This window comes from Taurulus bubalis, assembly GCF_910589615.1.
Source record: "Taurulus bubalis genome assembly, chromosome: 2".
NCBI lineage: Eukaryota > Metazoa > Chordata > Actinopteri > Perciformes > Cottidae > Taurulus > Taurulus bubalis.
In genome coordinates, this window is record NC_136590.1 from 35855344 (window position 1) to 35872392 (window position 17049).

The following is a 17049-nucleotide window of genomic DNA, read 5'->3' on the forward strand; positions in this document are numbered from 1 at the left end:
TAAATGGGTTTGGCCGTGCAGTGAGGAGGGAAGGCCTCTTCCGGTTAAACAAATGCGCTAGACTGGTGGTCCGTGTGTGTTTGTGTGTGCGTGTGTGCTTATTATTTAATCTAAAATAGACTGGTCTAAAATTATAGAAGAAGTTTGAACAACATAACTTCACTTCACTTCTGAGCGAACTGGTGGTCAAGCATGAAGCTACGGTTTTGTTTGAATACAAAAACAATTGTTTTTTTTAAATATTTAATGTTCATGGTTAATTTGCAACCTAGTTTTTTCAATATATACATTGTGTATTTACTTGTTATGTTTGTGTCATTTCAGAACCAAACATTCCTACGTGGAAGAGTGAGCATATGTTGAACACGAAGCAATAAATAATGACAATAAAAACAATGAAGAGACAGTTGGTTTATTCTTACCCATTTTCACCTTCATTACTATTACTGTCATTAACATTCAACGTCTAACCTGTTCTATTATAACTCTGCTGCCAGTGTCTTCACCTTTCTGACAAAATCCCCTCATCAGTCAGCACTTTGATCTAAAGAATTATACAGCACTGTGCTGTGTGTGAACACTGTGGTCGGAGTTGATATGAGTTATTGTATAATAAGACTGAAGCATGGAGAGCACAGCTACGCTTACATTTTGAAGATGGTTTATAATCAAATGATTGTTGGGCGTTGTTGCCTGTTTTTAGCCGTATGTCTATATCTGTGCATGTACATTTAGATACGTCATATTCATTGTATGTGCACACACTTAATGCTGATTCTGATTATTTAAGTAACAACATATTAATAAAAGTAGTTTGATGTTGCTGTAAAACTGAGCAACAGAGCTATTGGGTCCACATACTGGTCACTAATACATTTCCATCAGTAGGTCATGACCTTCCTTAGCTAAGAGAAGTAGCTCACATGCACTTGTATCTGATCCAATGACACTCTTTGGAGAGGACCTCACATTTATCAGATCCGGGAAATGAACGGCACCCTGAACAACGTTTCTAGAATATTTAAGATCAGTAAAAAATATAGCAGCCTGTCCACCAACCAAACCTCTTTGGTTTGGGTTACTATATTTAATATTGATTTTAAAGGGTCCTGACATACTACAAACTGCAAAATACTGCCTTAAACACAAAATATATAAAGTTGTCTTTGTGAAAACGGGAACAGGTTAAAATATACTGCGTATTAACACTTTTTTTACAGCCTGTAAAGAGAGAAATAAATATAAAGACAAGTTCCATGTACTAAACGACGCTATACGATTTTTATGTGAGCTTTATGAAGTGATTTAGCTTGACATGTCCAGGAGTGTTGGCAGAAAGCAGTATGTGCTTGACAAAGCTATGATGTCTTTGAGGAAGTCAATTACTTTTGTTAAAGTTTAACTGACTGTTAAGATGATATTCAACCCATACCCATTTCTGTCTCAATTTCTGTACCTACCGCAACCTCACAATTAATGAATATCACCTCCTCAAAAAAGTTAATCTCAAATGTAGAATAATAACAGAGTCTGACAAAACATCATCCATACCGTCAAGAATATGGGAATTAGACTTATCCATCACTCCTGATGCTGACTTCTGGATCCAAATCTGCAATAACATCCACTTCATGACTAAAAATGCAAATTAACAACTAATACAATATAAAATACTTCACAGAATTCACTATACTGGGCAAAAAATGTTTAAAATGGGATTCACGTCCGGCATCTGTCCACATTGCACTCAAAATAGTCCGGATCGCTACATTCACACCACCTGCACTGCACACCAGTTCAACACTTTTGGAAAAAAATAACTGAGTCACTGTCTGTCTTCCTGGGCTGGCTCGTCCCATTATCCCCTTCTCTTTGCTTAGGAGACATTTCAACAATAAACCTGAGCAAAACAAACCGCACTCCTTGTGGCTCTAACTATCGCCAAGAAAACTATCCTCATGAACTGGAAATGAAGGAATAACATACATATCACACACTGGAGAAACCTAATGATAGAATACATTTCAATGGGAAATCTAACCTCCTCCATTATTTACAATACAACAGAACAGCACTCCATCTGGTCATCCTTCACTATGTTTTTACAAACATGACCCCATCCATTCTATTAATATTCACATTTTTGTCTTTTTTGGTCTGAAATCCAATTGAAACCCACGTAGATGCATACATGGAAACACACATACGCACAATACATATAAATCTGCCCTCATCTATACTTTGTGCCTTTTTTAGATTAAATAATAAGCACACACAAACACACACCTATCTTCAATACCCTGAATATATGATGTTTTGCTGGCTTGTATCTCACTGTTTTGTCGTCCTCTTGGTGTTAAAAAATTAAAAAAAATGTAAAACTTTAACTGACTGTTAAGATGATATTCAACACATACCCATTTCTTTCTGTCCTCCCTCCTCCCCCACTCGGTCATGCCATCCGTGTTTGCAGAGACAGGTGTGTGGTTCATCTCATGCTCTGTCCACTTTGAAGTTGTTTGCAGTATTGCTGGTATTGAGAGTCTGGACCAGGATTTACCTTTAGATATCTTTATTAATGCAGGTAAGCACTTTTTCACGTCTTTCAAGACATTAAAACCATCATTCTTACATAGTATTTATTGTAGAGCTTGTTTTTTTCAGTTAACACCAAAAGATTCTTCGAACTGATTTTTTTTTTAATGAAATAAACCTACTCTGTTTTCAGAATTATGATGATTTTTCTTCAAAATATCCTGCATGTGTTCGTCACTTTGTCTCTGCTGAGCGGTTCGACCACGATGGAGTCAGGTACCTCGAGTCACTTAAATAAAAGTGTCGGCTGAATAAATGTGATGTATTGAGTCAAAATACGTGAAACTGGGGACTACTAATGATGGGAGACATTTTCTCGTTCTACGATAAGTGTTTATCTTTTAGATTACAAAAAGTGCATCTGTGAGAAAGTCACTATTCATTGTAAATAAGTCAGGAATATCTAAAGCAAACAGTGCGGTAGTTAAACACTACACGGCGAGGCACTTACATATATGATCTCTTAGTTATAGATGATAAGTCAAAAGCTTGTAGCCAATAGAAGCTCAAGCTCGACATGTTGTTTCCAGTTTCATTATGTAAATTACATTTCTGTGCATGGGTTATAGTTTCTTAGATCTGACAAAACAAGCAATTGGAAGATTTCAGTGGGATCTGTCAAATTTGGGCATTTTTCACAGTTTTCTGATAAAAGCTAAATGAGAGGTCATTAATCATAAAGGTAGTTAACGAGTTATCAAAATAATCATTGGTTCCAGCACTATTTTGATTAACATTTTATAAATTGAGATTTCCCTACATACAGATGTGATGGACTTTACACGTCACAGTTGTCTATCCAATCAAGTCAGCTGTGTACGTCAACAGTAATATAAGAAAAAATTATCTTTTTCATTCTACACGTTCTACGTTACCCACAATGCAACTCCAACCGCCAGCAGTTGACTTGGAGATGTAGAAAAAGCAGCTTCAGAAACAAGACATTAACTCCTATGTGCTGTACGTTAATGATTTACTGTGTATCGTCTGTGTCTCAGGCCCTCGGCTCAGTCTATGGGGGGAGGTCGCTGACTTCACCTTCACCGGATGCGGCCAGTGGAGGCTGAAGCCTCAGGTGTCCATCCCCGCCCTGCAGGAGCTCACGATCTGCTTCAACATGAAGTTCAAGGTATTGATGATAAACTGTCCAAGTAATTGCCACAAGGACTGCACAGTTCAAGTCTTTATGAATCATGTATGATATTAATCAACCACATCTAGAGCATTGAGGACTCCACACCATGGACTGCCTTCATGTACACTCATCCTGAGGTTCAGTGTGCTGAGCTGGGCTTGGGTGGAAACAGGGACCAGTTAGTGGTCTGGCTGTTTGGGACCGAGTGGACCACGGCGAAGATCAACCTCCGTCTGTCACAGTGGTACTCGCTGTGCCTGACCTGGACAAACACTGAAGGCCGGCCGGCCCTGTACGTCGATGGCAACCTGGTGAACATCACGGCAGGTGGGTCAAGCAAGTAACGGAGTCACACGTTTCCATTTAGGGGGCTGTTATTGATGTGTTTTAACATGTTGAGGCCTGTATTTATGCATTTCTATTTCTCACAACTATGTTTTCTATTCTGGTAATGGTCTGCTACCATACTTGTTTTATATGTTTTATGTGCTTGTGCTGCTGGAGATCAGAACGGGTACATGTACAATGACATTGAGAAAGACACTGTATTTGAGGTGGACTGGTCATGTCGGGTCCAAATCCCTTTAATGCTTAATAAGGTTAGTATCGGAACTGGAAACCATCTGGTGTATTGGATCCATGCAGTTTAGTAAAGGATAGGGTATCATGTACCATTTGTAACCATTTTGAGTATCAGAATGTGTTGCCATTTCATTGCCATATGAATGATAATTGGAGAGTTTCTACACTGAGGTCCTTTGGCTAAATTTTTTGCTGCTTCCTCCTCTCCTCGCTCCCGGTGTAGATACGACTCCCTCCATTGCCCAATCGAGCTGCAAACTGACCCCCAATGGAACGCTTACTCTGGGTGCATCACACCGCCTGATCAACGGGACTAATATTCCACATCCCGCTCCGGTGGCCAAATTCTCTCTATTTCGGCTCTGGGGCCGAGAAAGGAGCAAACAGGAAGTGACATCACTGAATTGTACAGAGGGGGACCTGGTGAAGTGGGAGAGAAACTACTGGGACTGTCAGACCTGTGCTCCGCTCCATGACTCCAGTCTGCAGTGTGGTGAGCCGATGGAAAACGTCATTTATTTAACTGGAATAAGTTTTCTCTGATTATTTATACGCTTTCTTTCAAATTTGATCAACCCTCCAGCACCTGCAAGTCTCAACAAGTTAAATATTTTCTCTCTTTCCCACAGTGTTGATACACCAGTCAGTGATTCACTTTTAGGCAGTAAATGGTCCGTCAGTTTCATCAAGTGTTTTACAGCTTTTCCAACCTTAATGGTTGCCTCCGCGGCTGTCTTCAGTTTACTGTGTGTCCTCAGCCCTCAGAATAAATATTGACCCCCCCCTGTCTCTTTATCAGTTCAGTAAACATAGAAACCATTCTGTGATCAATAACATGACAATTAGGAGCATTAATCATACAGCTGTCAGAGGTTGTTCTTCTCTTTCTGCAAAGCTGGAACCTGCTGTTCACTTTAACACTTCATGTTAACATTTGTTTGCATCAAGGGTCAAAGGGTTTTAGAATAAAACAAAGACAAAACTATTGTAAGAATAAATTAAAAAGCCTTTGATTGATAGAAGATAAAAGTTATCAAGACTTCTTTACCATACTTGAAATGTAATTTTGTTTTGTTTCCATGTTGCAAGTGTGACTGTGTTTTTATGTCCTCTACTTGTTCTTTACCTATTAACTCGTCCTTAATAGTGTTTTATATTTCCTTTGGCTGTTTGGCAGAATGGTCCATTTACGAAGTGAGACTGATGTTTGACATCAATCGCTTCGATGGGAACGACACCGAGCTCTACACGGCCAGAGACATCGCACACAAATGGGTGAAAGAAAAGAAACAAATAAATAATATCAAAAAAAGCACAGATATTGCCTATTTTATAGTAAAAACTCACCCAAAAATGTTCTACATGTTACTGAAACATTGAAACACTGAAACATTTTTCCCCTAGCTGTCACTTCAGCATGGCTCTGTATCTGTAAAGATAGGACTGTTATATTGTACGGGTGTCATTTTGTGCATCCACAGTAAATCTCACTGGTGTTAACTGCTCTCGGCTGTTTGTTGTTCCTGCAGCTCAGAACTATTCTGCCCTCCAGCATCTATTTATACAGAGTGTCTGTGTTTGAAGTAACCAGGTAAGAGAAGATTGGGGTTTACAACATGGACGTTGACTCGATGTATTTTGCAATACAGAACTAATGGGACATACGAATACTGCGTTTCTCTGATCTCTTACGCAGATCCAGTAAAGAAGACAGCCTTGTAAAAACATCACATGAAGGCAGGCTGGTAAGTACATTAGAGGCTGACCGAGTCAAGTAGCAGCTGTAGTCATGCACATTACATGTTGACAGATAAGCAAAAAGAAATTGCTGTAAAGTAATATTCTGTGCACTATTGTCTCATACACTAGTTAGTCAACCAATGTTGGCCAACACATTGTTATCAGATTGGTTTAACTCAAACATTGATGTTGGTATTAACCTACAACAAACGCAGTATTTCTCAGGCTCTGTGTCTTTTATTCTCCAGGTGCAGTGGACTCCCCATACTAAGAGGTAACATGGTTCAGGTTTACTGGTATACTCAATTTCAGTTTTTCGAAATACAATAAAATCTGATTTTGGCAGGGCAATGAGATGGTCAACTCTAGGGTGCGGGATCAATCTCTAGCTCAAACGATATTCCTTTCATTATAAAATGTATCTATATGCAAATATTTATTGGTAAATATGTTGTTTTTTGGCATTAATCTACATTGGCGAAGCTTCGTATTTTAAATTCATCCCATTTATATTCCCATGACTCTTCTGAGATACACTGATTACAGTAATTCAAAATGTAAACTAAAGAGGACGGCTGATCACGAAAAAATATATTTATGTTATGTAGGAAATGACAACTAAACATGGTTTAAAAAAAAACAAAAACTCTTTGGTTAAAATGGACATGAAGCATATCCACATTAAGGCCTCAACAAATAGAGTGCTCTTAAGGGGTCACAAGCCAAAATATGACTAAACCACAGCAGCAGCGGACAGTAAAAACACCAACTCTCCCCTGTAGGTTTGACTGCCTGGTTCATGTGAGCGTTATTCCCAGCTTGGATGTGGCAGATGTGCAAAATGAGATGTGCACGCGCCTTAGTAACATCTACCTTCACCCCAGTGGTCAGCTTCGTCTGCTGCCTAATACGGCCAGCATCCACACCACACCTGTTGGTAGGAAGTACTCCTCACTTCTCACGATGCATCTGTGTGTTGGTTTGTAGAAAAACTAATTCTGGTTTACAATGATTTTTTCCCTCTGTTTCTAGAAAGTTTCTCCGCTGCTGTCACCATCAGTCCAACTGATGTGGTGGCAGTCACAACCCCCACATTTAAAACCACAACATCCATCACCACCACTAGCACCATCACAAGTGCCTCCACCAATGTGGCCTTAGCCACCACCTTGACGACAAAACCTGCTAATATCTCCGGTCAGTCTGATCATTTACAGTCACAGAAATGCTCTCGGTCACATTTTTGTTTGGATTATTAAAGGATTTTATCTTATTTTGTCTGGATGCCCTCTGCAGAGCGTTTTTTTGAGGTTACGGTGAATGTTTCCATAACGGGAGACTGTGACCCAGGAAAGATTATTTCCACCTGGGTATGTCTGACAGAACAGAATAGCTCTTTACATTTTAGGACTATAACTTAAGATGTGTCTTCAATGTGGCCTCTGATCCTCCGCAGCTCAACTCCAGTCTACCTGACGACATAATGATAGTGCTTGACCTCCAGCTTCTCCCCAAAGCTCGAAGGTACAGTATGTTGCCACACCCTCAACGCACCATCCTTTTGCAGAAATATCACACAGATTGATCTCAACGTGAACATTTTTAATTAGTGACTGATCTCACTTCCAGACATCATTCTAAACTGCTGTCAAACCTCTCTCCATCTGACAGAGTAAGTAAACATTGAAAAAAACCTCTGACGATACAAAGGAAACTTGGAATATATGCAATTTTCACAATGTCAGCATGATTAGCGCTGTGAAATGGAGCTGGAAGGCAAACTGGACAACGTTGGCGTTAGCAGGCTAGCAGTTTCCCCTGCTTCTAGTCTTTATGCTAAACTAAGCTAAGCTAATCATCTTACCGGCTCTAGCTCCACCGTTAACGTAAAGAAATGAGAGCGGTATAAATTGAGTCTTCTAACTGTCTGCAAGGGTGCAAAAATGTCAAACTATTCCTTCAACATTCAACCTTTTCATGCTATTTAAAGCTAATCAGTGTTTTGCTGCAGAATTTACTTTTATTCTGGTTAAAGGTGTAAAAACCTTTCCAGTAAAACCATCACATATTCACAAATGTTGAGAAGTTAAATTGTTGAATACTATCTCAGCTGACTAAAATCTAACTAGACAATGAAATGAATTAATAAAATGTGGCAAACTGCATATATTCCACTGGATTAAGAGGCAGATTTGTTATTCGGTTTAACTCTTGTACGTTCTGTCTTGAATGTATTCATTATTTCCCTCCAGCTATAAAGCTGTGTCAATATTTTTTATTTTTTCCAGGTGTTCGTGCCCAGAGTTTCAAGGTATGGATCATAAAGCTCGATACAATTTCACTTATGTTACGAACAAATTAAGCTGAGGAGATATGAATGTATGGGAGACGCACAATTAGGAAATTAAACAGTACCAGGGCTGCTTAGAAGACACATTTACTTTTTCACACTGCACCCTCATTTGTGACGTTCAAATTAAATACATCAAATATATTCATTTAAAAAAACTTCTATTGCCTGAAAAGCTATTTTATGAGCAACTCATATGGAGTTCTTTGCAATCCATAACTGACTATTTTTCTGATTGCAGGGAGAGCTGTATTTTCCAGGTTCGGGTCATGATGTCAGACACACAGGAAATGGAAGAACAGATACGAGACCGACTGCTGACGCCTTATAACAACGGATACATCTCCATAGAAACTGAGGACATACAGATACGCCGAATATGTGAGGATGGTTCAAATTCAATGAAAGATTTCACAGAATAAAAATGTAAAACTGAATAAATAGGACTTTTAACAACTGATGTTAAGTTCTATTAAGTGACAAAACACATCAGGTTGTCCTTCTCTATTTCTACACCCTCTCACCCTGTTTTAGTGATATTAAAGTGTGACGCACACACACACCAGACACGGAAAGGACTGTTTGAGTGGCCCAACACTTCAGGAGGGAAAAATGCAACTCAGCCGTGCCCAAAAAACCCTCAGCGCTACGCCACTCGCCTCTGGTGAGTGCACAGACAGTTTATTTCTTCATTTTGGATAACTGCCTGCTAAATTATAGTTACAGGTGCTTCACATATTCACACCGACAACAAGTGCACAATTTGACATCAACCATTACTACTAGTATACCTGACTGGGATGTCTTTGGTTTGTGGACGAAAATCAAATAAGACAAATGCAGCAGTCCAGGGTGCTTGAATAGAGTGTTATTTCATTGTAATAAATGGTTATTGTATTGTAAGTATTACTCCTCAAATGTGAAGAAATGCTACTTTTGTGTGTTTGGTCATTAGACATTTAATATTTTTTGTTTTGATGACTGTTAATTGCACAAAAGAAGCACCACTTTGGGCTCTGATAAATTGTGATTGACATTTAATGGAGTTAATTTACTTCTTTTCTTTTTGCATTCCTCATTACAATTTCAGCTGAATAGAAGCACTGTAACATATCTGACATTTTACTTAAAGTGCTCAATACGAAATGTGATTTTGAGTTGTCTGCTGAATCCTCATGTATCACTGATGTTTAGGCCAAAATTGTTTATTTTTTCAAGATTACTCTTTTTTTCTTTGTCAACTGTAAATATTAATACTTGCCTCTTACCTTAGAAAGCTTACAACATTATGAAATACACATTAAATACACTGGTAAAGTGACATTTTCTGATGTTTACAGCTGCCAGATTTTTTTTCTAGCTCTACAGTATGTTAACATATTGATTGCATCCTGTCTTGCTGCTAACTATTATCACTGAAATCATCACCTGCAAACAATTCATCATTCGTCATGCGGAGAAAAGAGTATGTGTATCTAGCTGGTTGACACTGGCAACATGAATTTAGCACATGAATAAATAAAGACCTAATTGGGTATTGATTACATCCGTTGGTATATATATTTGGATTCGACTTTGTCACTGTGTTCAAGACACTGTGTGTTGACACAGTGTGACACTGTTTTCTGATGGCTGCTCATGACCTGTAGGAGGCTGTGCTGTAAAATCATTAATCGAGAGGTGGGATGATTGGAGTTAATTGATGGGCGATTGCCCGGGACAGACACCTCCCTGGTGTCTGAGCTCTGTCTACAGGATGCATTTTCTGCAAAAGCAAGAAATATTCCAACTACAAATAAAGTAGATGCATCGCTTGTAAGATAAATACAAGATGAGAAAATAAACATTTTGCAAAACATTGTTTCTGAGGCCCTCTCCCTCTGTCCTCTCACCACCTGCTTACCTGACAGTAAACTGTGCCTCAGCACCCACTGGATGGCTCCAACCCTGGAAGACTGCCACCTGGTGGTGGAAACCATCCCTGATCTGGATCATGTCCAAGTCACTGCTGGTCTGTTACACACCTTTTACTTCCTTTGTCAGTCTTACGTGGGTTTAAAGTTTAATCATAAAAAGCCCCCAAATCCATTATGACATCACTGATGTATGCCCACCACTGTATGTTACAGTGTTGCCTAGTTCATACCTGCACATATAAATTCCCATAACAACAAATCAGTGGTCAGGACGTATCCCATGATGGTGCTGGAAAAAAACACACACAACCAGTTGTATCATTTATCTGCAGAAAATGCCCTGGACGTGGTGGAGATGATTGAGGGTTTACTGAGAAACCACTCCAGACTCAACTACCAGGAGCTGCTCACAGTCCTCAACAAGCTGCAGGATGTTGTCAACCCAAGTTGGGTCACACCCAACCTGGGCCAAGCTCTAATCAACACCATCTCTGACATCCTGGAATCTGACAGCGACCTGCTACCTTTTACCAACACGTAAGGATGGGAAACTGGGGAAATGGATCTTTTCTGTTACTCATTCGTTCACCCTCCTCTGTCTTCCCCTCCAGTATCCTAAACATAACAGATGCGGTAGGGGACACGATGATGGGCTACCAGGGCTCCTTCACCCTGGTTGCTCCTGCCATTGCTATGTCGGTGGTGGATGTAAAGCCTGGACAGTTTAGCAATTTGACATTCGGGGTGTCATCCAACCGCGCAGGAACAAAACCTGAGGTCAGTGAAGTCACAATAACAACAGCTAACCATGTCCTCTATCACATTGTTATTGTTCATTAATGCAGACTGAGTCTGAGTTTAAGAGGGAATTAAGACTTTTTTTTACAACTTTATGCTGTAGATATTCATCAACGAGTATCCCTTCAACGGCACGGTGGCGTTCATCTCCCTGCCATCGGCCCTGCAGCACAGCTTCCCACAGAACAGCTCCAACCAGAGCACGGCGAGGGTCAAGTTCCAGTTCTTCGGCATCCCAATGCTCTTCAAGGTATGGATCTGTGAAAGGAAACGGAAAAACATGCAATTCAATCTGAATATTTATTTGAAACATTGGTGTTTTAATCATACACATGGTTATATTTAGAAAAGCAAACTTGCGCATGCATTGTGTTATTATTATTTTCAGAGCAGCCAAACGGGGCAGAACCTCAACACCTTTGTGGTGTCAGCCAGTGTGACCAACGCCAGCTCCCCAATCAAAGACCTGGATGAAGATGTCAAAGTCACGCTCCACCATCTGACACCCAATAGAGTAGGCTCAGCTCTCCTTTTAACATATGACTAACTGCTGAAGGACATACCATTGCTGCTTACACTGCTGCTGATATGATGAATGAATGGGTTTGGTTAACAGCAGCTTTTCATTTCCATCTCTGTTGAAGCTTCAGAAGAACGTGCAGTGTGTGTACTGGAACTTCAATAAAAACAGTAGGTCCTGCTCTCAATGATCACTTCTATCGCTGGATGAGCTGTGTGATATTAAACGTCTGCGTCTTCCCCCAGACGGACAGGGAGGCTGGGATGATTACGGCTGCAGAACATACAACAGCAGCTCGGACTACACCACGTGTCTCTGTGATCATCTCACGCATTTCGGAGTTCTTCTGGTCTGCATTTGATTATTTTCGACCCTTAGAGAGACTGCAGTACGCAGCTCTGGCCAAGTGGTTCAACTCAAATTCACCAGCAGAGGGAGATCAAAGCACAATACATATAAATGAACTCCTTTCAAGCTCAGTCTGACCCAATTCATTATTTTTGATTAGACCACGTCTTTGTGAGACATGCCTCCTTTTCTCTGATGTTTTCATAAATGGAAAAGCCATATTGCTTTGAAATTAAGCACAACCTTGAGTATAGTGATATAAAACATTCACATACGGTATATCTAATAAATAATTAAACAGCTATATAATTTTGACAGATTTGCATTGTAACATGTTCTGAAATTGCAAAAATATCACAGCTCAAAACCCCTGTTACTGAAATTGGCACTTTAATTTTGCATCACATTTACACACACTGGTGCTAGAGTCAGCTTGTTATTTGAGTGGTAATCCCTGTCCTTGGTAACCCTGTAAGGACAGGAGTTGTGCTATCTGTGTCTGTGAGAGTTATTTGGGGCACATTGGGAAATAAGTACACCTGTTCTTGCAACTCTGTGTCGTGTGTGTCTAGGATGTCTCCAGGACTCAGGTGGACGCAGCTAATGAGAAGATCCTGACCATCATCACCTACGCTGGATGTGGAGTCTCATCGGTGTTCTTAGGAGTCACCGTTCTCACCTACACCACCTTCGAGTGAGACTCCGACCACCGAGTTGCTATTTTACAATTGTTTCCTACTTGTTGTACAGCGACTGTGTTTACATGCAGACTGGTAACCTGTTGATAGGTCTTCAAGGTCATGTCAACACTAAATGCAGATACATTTGGTCCATACTGAAATCTGTCCTTAATTGCAAAACAACAACCATTTAATTGAAGTACAACCACATGAGCGCTTGGATTTTCCTCCCCTCTGCTTCTCAGAAAGCTTCGTCGAGACTACCCCTCTCAGATCCTCATCAACCTCTCCCTGGCCCTGCTGGGCTTGAACCTTGTGTTTCTGGTCAACTCCTGGCTGTCCTCCTGGGGCGTATATGGCCTCTGTGTGGCTGTAGCTTCCGCGCTGCACTACTTCCTCCTGGCGTCATTCACCTGGATGGGGTTAGAGGCTGTCAACATGTACTTTGCACTCGTCAAGGTCTTCAACGTCTACGTGCCCTCTTACATCCTCAAGTTCTGTGCCCTGGGATGGGGTTAGTCACGTGCTTAACCCACTTTTAGTGTTGCATTCAAACTCCTCTAACAGGACGTTGCTGCTGACTTAAACGTTTTTCATGAGCCTCGCCTCAATGTTTCCAACTTGTTGGTCAATAATCATAACCCTGTCACGAAAACAATTTGCTATGACAGTGTTTGAACTGTTTCTCCAGGGATTCCTCTGGTCATCTGCATCCTGGTGCTCATCGTGGACAGAGAGGCCTATGGCAGTCACCTCTGCACTGATGCTCAGCATAGCCTGCAGCCTTTGGACACCTCGGACAACTTGTGAGCTTTGCTTCATCTTGTATTCCTTTTTCCATTTGTCGTGAGGCTTATTTGAAGACACGGGTTTCAATCAGCAGTACAAACCCTGTGCCCGGCAGTTCAACTTGAAACTTGCCTGTGTGTTTTTCAATGAGTAATATGTTATATATTATATTTACATATATACTATTACATTATACACATGATTATTCATGTTTTCAGCTGCCCGATCAAGCTGGTCTTACATGTGGAAGTGCCAAACTGAAAGTCATGTGACATGAAATCTTTTCAAATGTGGTTGTGAAAAGTTTAAGACCTCCTCGTTACTAACGCTTTTCTCATTCAAACTATTGTTCCCTCAGCTGTTGGCTTCAGGACGATGTGACATTTTACGTGTCTGTCGTTGCCTATGCGGTGCTGGTCTTTCTCTTCAACATCGCGGTAAATCATTTTCATAGAGTATTCTCCTAATTACCTTTCTTTTAAGAAGGAATAACTACAATTATTGTGTTGTATAATTGATTCCATGTAATTTAACTTCAAATAGCCTTCTTTTGAATCTTCTTTCAGGTTTTTGTGGTGGTACTGATCCAGATTCGCCACATGCGAGACAATAGCCCGGCTGGGACCCGCAGCGGACTCATGCAGGACCTGAAGGGAGTTGCCAGCCTCACCTTGTTACTAGGACTAACATGGACTGTTGGATTCTTTACCTGGGGACCAGCCAGAGTATTTCTGCTCTACCTTTTTGCTGGACTCAACACCCTTCAAGGTTGTAGCTTCTTTCTTGCTCCGATATGTTCAGCGAAAGCCATGCTGGATAATATACTAAATATGTAATCAGAGCGAATGTGCTTCATGTAGGGACCATTTGTACAAACAGATGTGTCCTGAAGTGACATGTATGAGTGATGTACTGCTATATAAATTATTGAGTGACGGTTTGCGAACCTCAAATGCAGTTTTCCTCAACATTCCACTTAAAAAGAAACCAGATAAAAAAAAGGGAATCCGGCTGAATGATGCAACTATTTCTCCGCTACCTTTACCTCGACTGGTCTTTGTTATATTGCTTTCTTTTTTATCTGAGAGTGACGCAACAAAAGCCCGCCAATTTTTACTTCTGGGACAGAAAAGCCTCGCTCAAGTGAACTTTATAAATAACTGCTGAAGGACAAAAAATTAAACAAATCCAGGTCCAATCTTGTTCTTCAAAGCTCATCACCGCATGCCACGCTTGTTTTGTATTCCAGGACTTTTCATCTTCCTCTTCCACTGCCTGATGAAGGAAAATGTCCGGAAACAGTGGAGGATTCACCTCTGCTTAGGCCGTCTCCGACTTGAAGAGTATTCTGGTATGGCAGCCACACATTGTATGATGAGATTTGATCACTCAAGCTACTTTTATGGTGACTTGAAGGTATATTTTGTCACCACTGTTTGTGAAAGCAGAATTACCCTCATGAGATTAATCGATTACAACGCAGGCGACCCTGAACTTGATTTCTGTTATCTGTGTTGTTGTCCAGAGTGGAGCAACTCTGCATCAGTTGGATTTACAGCCAAACCCAAATCCAATCCTCCAAAAGCACTCGTACCGTCGGTCTGCTCAGTCAAGTCCAGCTCCACAGACAGCACATCAGCTTCCTCCGACTCGAGCCAGAGAAACTCATCCTGCAAGAGACCAGGCCTGGGTAGGGAAGCAAAGCATCGTCACTCCAGAGCAGCACACATCCGTACTGTATTCAAAACCATCCGTCTATCAACACTGATAACATTTTAGCACACTGATGAGCCAAAATGAGAGATAAACTGCCATTTTTTAAATTTAATTTTAAGATTAAACTTAATTCGACTCTATTATTAAGACATTTAAAGTTTCAATCAAATGTTATAATTCATCTCGTTAAGATTCATATGAAATAATAATGATCACAGTTTTAGTCAGACATAACAGTCCCTCGGCTGCCAGAATCACTGTGAAGGTCACTGCATTTATTAATGAGGCTGCACTGGCGTTAAATAATTACATGAAAGCTGTGGCAATTGAGCATAAAAGGACATAGTTGTTATTTCTTAAAGGTTTCCTTTACCACCTGACAGTTCAATTTAAATTGAAGCACGCATTCTCAAACCACACATGAGAAAACGTCTGTTTTTCACATCTGATTTGTTTGCGGATTATCTTTTAGGCCTATTTGTGAATTCCCTGGCTCTCCCTCGTGCCCAGAGACGCTCCTCAGGTCCAGAAGCTCTGGCTCCCCAGAGGGGGACGACCCCGACACCCGGATGGAACAGTCACTTGCTTGGCCAGCAAGAACAAAGATGAAACACACAGGACCAGACACAAGCATTTGCATACAGACACATGCAGACATGCAAATCCCAGAAACTGTCATGAAATCTTGAAAACAAAAAGAAAAAAAGCAGCATTAACATATATTGTATTTCAATAAAGATATATGAAATGAATTATATTGTATTCCAGCTTCATTAGATAATTTTACCATGCAATTCTATTGTTTAGTGTTTTTGCTAAATATTGTAAAAGAGCCTGTAATTACTTAGACATGAGTAGTTGCATCCGTTCCAAGGAGGAGTTGGTTGCCAAGCAACTGGTGAGTGGAGCCATGGTGACAATGGACTGTGGTACCACGGTTTGTATGAGGAAATACACATTTTAAATTAAGATGATGCAAGGCTCGCCGTGTTCCCGTTTCACTTTGATTTGTGACCGAAAGTGTATTTTATAAGATGTGTTTCGCTAAGAAATTATGATCCAGTCTTTCCTTAATCCCTTGAATGAGATGAGAGGATCACACCATCGTGAGCGTGACTGCTGACTTCATGTTAATGCCGACACCTTTGTAATGATACACATGTGATGGCCCAAAATAGTCCGTTTAAAATATACCACTGGCTTTGATCGGTAGCATCGTAGAGACATAACTGGAATCCATGAACTTCTCCCCCCATAAAGTTTGACAGATATTATTTATGTGGATATCCTTTGCTGGTGTTTCAGTATTGACTATATGACCGTGACACCTGCACAGTGTAATGCCAACCAAGAGGCCATTTAGTTATTTGTATTTAAACCTTCATTTAACCAGGAAGTCCCATTGAGATTACAAATCTCTTTTTAAAAAGGGCCAAGACAGGCAGCAGCATAACAAACACGTAGTTACAAACAGAAAACACAGAACGAGACAAGTTAAAAGAAACTTAAAGCTAAGAGACAGTGATGTAGAGTTAATTTAAGAAACATTTACATTTTCTGAACTGTCATAGTTCGAAGATTGCACCAGTTTCAGTTGAACTAATATACTAAATCATTAAAGTGTCGATAGCAAGCCGAGCTGTTCCAAGTGGTATTATTGTCACAAAGACACTCGGCAGCAGCTCTGTGCGGTAAACCAAGCCTTAATTGTCTCGGGAGATCTTACCAGGTGGCAGATAGAAATGCAGAGTGAAAGCTGGGCTTCTAGGGAACCAATCTAAATGCTGATGGTGTCATGTGTTTATCGTAATGACGCTGTGCAATCAATATTTACTTTATAATGAAAAAAGCAAAATGTGTAAAACCCGGCTTATGATTGA

At 40.4% G+C, this 17049-nt stretch overlaps 1 protein-coding gene across 1 annotated transcript; it reads left to right on the forward strand.

The window, feature by feature from the left end:
• Positions 1-2801: 2801 nt before the first annotated feature.
• adgrg4b (adhesion G protein-coupled receptor G4b) lies at positions 2802-15778 on the forward strand (the record flags this gene model as incomplete). The annotated part of the gene is made up of 25 exons (XM_079237879.1): positions 2802-2811; positions 3594-3724; positions 3817-4057; positions 4536-4805; positions 5490-5587; positions 5842-5903; positions 6009-6057; positions 6301-6326; positions 6835-6989; positions 7085-7249; positions 7349-7422; positions 7509-7576; positions 10313-10413; positions 10651-10855; positions 10930-11095; positions 11220-11366; positions 11505-11630; positions 12557-12678; positions 12910-13178; positions 13356-13470; positions 13812-13890; positions 14020-14221; positions 14703-14804; positions 14979-15143; positions 15642-15778. The coding sequence occupies 25 exons, from the start codon at positions 2802-2804 to the stop codon at positions 15776-15778; spliced, it is 3285 nt and encodes a 1094-aa protein (XP_079094005.1).
• Between the last annotated feature and the right edge of the window lie 1271 nt (positions 15779-17049).